A 6,000-nucleotide genomic window follows, 5' to 3' on the forward strand; every position below is an offset into this window, starting at 1 on the left:
CATATTACTTAAATAATGTTTACCATTTTTCATATTCTAAACCATGTAGTTGTCCCTATAATAAATACATTACTTTGAGCAATAACTAACTGGTCTTAATTAAATAACAAAACAAAACGAACAAAACAAAAAAAATTCTCATACAAAAAAAAGATGACGTCATAATTCCTCTCCTTTTTTATATATATTTTTGCTGCTACGAGTCAAATTTATTCAAATGGTCTAAAGACCAATCGTACCGATTCTCATACCTTTAACACCATTTGCAGCATTTTACTGAATTTCGGGGTGTACCCCTAACACTATAGTCACTATTCTATAAAACGTGTATTATGACTCTAAATACTATGATTTTCGAATTAGGTACGAATCGTGGATACAGATATTACCCATGTCCGTCTCCAAATTATTTACGCTATACATTTAAGTAAGTACTGATTCTGTCCGTGATTTCGTCTGCGTAAAATGATTTCCTTACCAATTTCATCTAAATCGCTTCAGCGAATTAAAGGTGAAAGTGAAGAGGTAACCGATACAGACACGGTTACTTTCGCATTTAAAGCCCACTCCACACACGTGCGCGAACCGCGGCGCGAAGCCGCGAACGCGAGTGTGGAGCGGGCTCAAGGCGTGTCCAGACGGGGACAATTTTTCGGCAATCTGATTAAATTGGCCGATCAAATCAGGCCGTGCGGATGCAAACGCCAATTTGGCTCGCCAAATTCAACCGCCAAAATATGACCGATGTTACCGATAAAATGTGGTGCGGACGCAAGAATACCAATTTGTGACGCTAGTATTCGCGTTTGTGGACATTTGTTCTCGTCTGGATAGACCTTTAAAGTATTATATAGTAGGGTCTGTAAGTACGATTATTGTAGTGAGTTAGAACATCATTTTTATATTATACTACTCTTTGGTTAGAACTCGGTTCTTATTAAGACTCCAGGGCTTTCTAATTGCTACAGACTGCTTACTTTAAACAAATTAAACTAGTGGCTCTGTGAGCTGTAGACCTCGCGAGCAGAGCTTTAAATTACATGGTGCTAAGAGCTTTAAATATAGTAAATTAAAAAAAAAACAATACGAAGTTTAAGTGTAAAATTAAATATCTCAATACCTCCGAAACCATCGAAATAAATTTTCTGAATTTTTGGCCATTTAATCTGTAAACATGTCTCAAAAATAATACACTCTTATGATACCGATACGACTATTTGTTTAAGCGCGAGCTGTCACAACTTTTCCATTTAAAAAAAATTCCGAAAACCGGCTCGACAATTTTTTTTTATCGAATCATAGAATTTGGTTACAAAATTTCACGAGAATCGGTTAAGAATTGCGACCTGTAGAGGAGAACATCCGGACATACAAAAGCAAAATGCCCGAGTCAAAACGTAGACCTTCGCTACGCTTCGGTCAATTAAGTTGCTTACTTTATATTGAAACACAGTAAAATAATGATGAGTGCACTCAACACGATGAGTTGGTCGCAATAAATTTAGTAATAAAAAAGTTATTAGTAAAAAGGAACTCATTTCCGATATTTATAACAAATAATGTATTGCGGCATGGCTACTTAGCCATAGCCAGAAGATAGAATTATTGAACATTGAACATAACGCATTAGATGTGCTCAATGAAATACCAACCTAGGTAAGTAGATACTAGTTAATGTAAACAGTAGTGAGTAGTAGTAAGTAGCTCCTAAATAATATGGCTATCTATACCTATATTCTAAAATAAAAATATTTGTGTTTTCGGTTTGTTAATTTATATGTATTACCTATCGGCACTACCCGTTCAAAGTTGTAAGTAGGTACTACTTAACTTTCCTGCTACCCAAAGGTTGTCTGAGATCGCTTTTTAGCGATAAGACCGCCTGTTGTTACCTAGCCTTACTTAAGCTTGTATTTCGCTTTTTGTATTTTTTTTACTTTACGTAGCTATGGTGCACAATAAAGCATATTTACTTACTTACATAATCAATTACTCAGAGTGACTACTCAGCGTAATGTATCGCTCACTAGTCTGATGACTAATGCTTTCACACGTGGTAGTAAAAATTGTGCAATTGTACCTTTTAACTGCACTGCGGTTTCCACGGGTAATAGATAGATCAACCTTAAAAGATGTTAACTTCACTACGTCTGTACTTCTCCCCATTTATGAGACGCAACGGAGAATTATCCTTGCTACAAATTTTCAAACCTCTATACCTAGTGCTATGTGTTTTTGGACTTATCCCCTGTTCAATCGATTTGCCAAAAGAAAAGAGAAACTGCATAATTTTGCAAAAGTCCTGTTTTAACCGCTCACTTTGCGCCGTTTTTATCCTACTTGTTGTTTACATATTTTCTGGACTCCACGTACATCAAGTAATTACTTCAAGGGAAGACAATGTTCTTGCTGAAGGCGCTATGGCAAAAGCCAATTACGTGATTGAATTAACTACAGCAGTTCTCTTCTGTACTTCTGCATATTTCTCCGTTTATTGTAAAAAGGATGTATATGTGTCAATGTTCAGGAACATCGTCCGGGCCTGGGACGATCTGCATCATGTTAATAGAGACATAATTTTAAGTCGTCTGCGCGTCCAAGTCAACTGTATAGTTTTCGGAACTCTGATACTGATTTTGATCACGCTTACGGTCATAACTTTCGCAGGGCAATCCAGTTTATGGAAAAGAATATTGATAATGTTTTCTTTCAATATACCCGAAATGATACAATTCACTGTCGTAGCTTTCTATTTTGTATTTATTTTGATGGTAGTCGCATTGTTGAAGAATATCGAGAGTCATTGCAAGATGTTCAAGAAATTCCGGAGAATCATCAAGGGATCGAAAGTGGAGCTGATGCGAATACCGGTAACGCTGTCTCAGATGCAGACTGTGTACGTGAAAGCAATGCGCGTCAAGAGGCAGATAAATGAGGTGTTCCAAGCTCCTATCCTGTTTACTCTGCTACAATGCTTTCACACGATAGTCAGCGAGTCTTGCGACATGTGCTTGGGACTATTTTATAAAGACAACTTTAGCGTTTACAACATCGTTGAATGCTCCTTTTGGGTTATGTTACAATTGATAAAGGTTTTCGTGTTGGCACGGTCGGGAAGCTTATTGAAATCAGAGGTAGTTAGGTACTAGTTCAAACTGAGAAGTTTGCAGAAAAGATGGCTCAATTTCATTAGGTACTTGTATTTGCTTCCAGGCTGACAAAATCGGACGTGTAATCCATGACATTCCAAATAGTGAAGAAGAAGACATAGATTTATTCGTGGAGGTAAATTTTCCCTATTTAATTCCTTGTATTTTTAACCCCCGACGCAAAAAGTGGTGTTAGAGTCAAACAAAGATAAATTTGCAGGGTTTTTTTTATAGCACATCAGACGTGCAAGTGTTATAGAAGTTTGGCGTTTAAAATAATCACATGCTATAACAATCACTGCAGAGTTATCTTGTTCTGACTCTAACGTTTGTCTGTGGCATCTTAGCTCTCAAACGGATGGACCGATTTCGATGTGGTTTTTTACGTGAAAGCAAGTGTCTTTGCGGTGGTTTTAACACTTTCGCAACCAGGCAAAATTTCAAACAATACCCCAGAAACCGACAGTACTCGCTAGTCGGGCAACGACGTGCAACTCAATGCCGCACGCCGCGAACCCGCTAGTCGGGCAAGCGGCGGACGCTCAGGGCTGTGCCAAGTAACTTTCGTATAAGTACGTGGATAAAATTAAATCTGCTGTCTCATCTGTTTAGGCTCCCCGTTTTATCAATTATCACAATGCATTCAGTGGGGCAGTAGGAAATGAATAAAATCACACAAAGCCAAATCATCGACAGGCTAAACCACAAAGCCCAGTAAGAAAGCAGAAATCACAGTTGTCCAAAAAACAAGCCGAGTCGTCAAAATGAAAATTAACACAACACAACAACGTCCGAAGCACATCACAAACCATTACGGAATGGCTCCGATTGCAATTTTACACCGAGACCGGGTTGAAAAAAAACCCGGGTCGCAAACTTCAAATAGATAAGGGATGGTAAACAACATCTCCAGGGTTAAGTGTATGATCACAGTAACTACATTTTTTTGTCAAAGAAGTTGCGACTTTATTGTATGTGTACGAACGTACTAATTATCGTAACTATTCAAAGCTACTTGTTACGTTTTGCTTCCATGCAGTTGCAGTGCAGTGCTGTTTTATGATGACTGACCTATTGTCTTTTTCTGAGAACTGCCGCTTAGAAGTTAGAATGTTGTTAGGTACTTAGTTGAATTTCTTGGTGTATTTTTCTCCGAATTTTGTTTCACAAAAATCATCCTATGAGTACTCATGAAATAGATGTATACCTATACTTACTAAATATTCGTAAACACAAATTAGGTTGTACGATTTACGAAAATTCTAACTCCTATTGATACATACCCGTGTATGCAATTTCACGTAACCAACTAATAAGAATTTTTATTTTGTAATCACATTAGGCAAAGTAAATAAAAATACAAAGTGAAGTAATAAAATATAATAATCAACTGTAAGTACCAACTTTTCGACCACATAATAATCAGAAGACTTAAAATTTTTTCTGTTAGTGGCAGTGGCAGCCCTGAGGTAGTGAAGATGCAATGCTTGCCCGCCTGTCGGGCACTTCGGCGTCGCGTGTAGGTTTATAGCTCTTGCCCGACTAGCGGGTATGCCGGCATCTGAGTAAAGTTTACGAGTGCCCGAGAGTCGGGTACGCGGTGTCGAATGTGTTAAGCTATGCTTGATAAAAATCGATCCAGCAGTATGAAGAGTATCAGCTATTTTCCAAAATAATTTAAACGGAAACCTTTTCTGTCCTCAGATCCAACATTTTTCGAATTTGATGAATTTTCATGGTACCGAGATTAGCATTTACGGCTATTTTCTACTAGAAGCGCCGCTCATGTTTGATGTAAGTTCAGAACAATATATAATATACATTCGAAGAAGTAGAATTATGATGAAGCTATTAAATTATTCAGTGCAACTTTATAGTCCTCCTCATCGATTTCGATGACGGCGACCCCAGCAATTACGGATTACGCCTGTTATGGGCCCGAATGTGGCTGGCCAGGCCGAACTTGGTCTTAAAGACTCTGCTGCAGGTGTTACAATAGAGTTGGCCTGACGCGTTGTATGAATACGCGTAAGAGGGCTTCGGTTTCTCTTTACGTTTGTTGGCGTTTGGCATCTAAGATGTTGAGGCGGTTTTCCTCAAACAATTTGATGCGGTTAAAGATGGTCGACCGCCAAGATGACCTGTCTGTAGCAAGCTCCTCCCAATGCTCAGGGTCGATGTTGCAAGCGTTAAGGTGTCGTTTGAGCACGTCCTTATAACGCAGATGCTGACCGCCGTGCTTCCGCTTGCCTTCCACCAATTCAGAGTAGAATACGGTTTTGGCCAAGCGGCGGTCATCCATACGGAGGACATGCCCACACCATCTTAGCTGTCGCTGCATTAGCAGAGCCTCCATACCATACCATAGAGCCCGGAACGACCTCAGAATTTGGAACCCGGTCTTGCCATTTGATTCTGAGTTTATGTCTTAGACACCTTAGATGATAGGTGTCTAGCTTTTTTATATCGGATTTGTAAAGGCACCATTGTCTCTGAGCCATACAAAAGGACCGGGATGATTAGCACCTTGTAGACGCTAATCTTCGTCTCTAACTTAAGATCATGGGACCTCCAAACCCGGCCAGCGCGTCGTCCAAAATTGGCAGCGGCGTTAGCGATGCGGAATGGTATCTCCGAAGCCAAAGTGTTGTAATTTCGGACAGTACTTCCAAGGTACTTAAAGCGCGATACCTTATCTAGTGGCTTCCCATCTAGATAAAGCGTTGCTGGATCAGCTTCGCTACCTCTTGGTGGTTGCTTGAGGATTTGAGTCTTGGAAGCACTAAATGACGAGTCCGAACCGTTGACAAGAGATATGTAAAGCGTCAACAACGTAGCTTCGAGGATCCGT

The 6,000-nt window shown here is 39.5% G+C and overlaps 1 protein-coding gene across 1 annotated transcript; it reads left to right on the forward strand.

Moving 5' to 3' along the window:
- Window positions 1-2,074: 2,074 nt before the first annotated feature.
- On the forward strand, window positions 2,075-5,148 carry LOC134796442 (uncharacterized). The gene is made up of 4 exons (XM_063768636.1): window positions 2,075-3,134; window positions 3,214-3,285; window positions 4,854-4,943; window positions 5,014-5,148. The coding sequence occupies exons 1-4, from the start codon at window positions 2,133-2,135 to the stop codon at window positions 5,146-5,148; spliced, it is 1,299 nt and encodes a 432-aa protein (XP_063624706.1). The 5' UTR covers window positions 2,075-2,132.
- Window positions 5,149-6,000: the final 852 nt, after the last annotated feature.

Source organism: Cydia splendana, chromosome 13 (genome assembly GCF_910591565.1).
Source record: "Cydia splendana chromosome 13, ilCydSple1.2, whole genome shotgun sequence".
Classification (NCBI taxonomy): Eukaryota; Metazoa; Arthropoda; class Insecta; order Lepidoptera; family Tortricidae; genus Cydia; species Cydia splendana.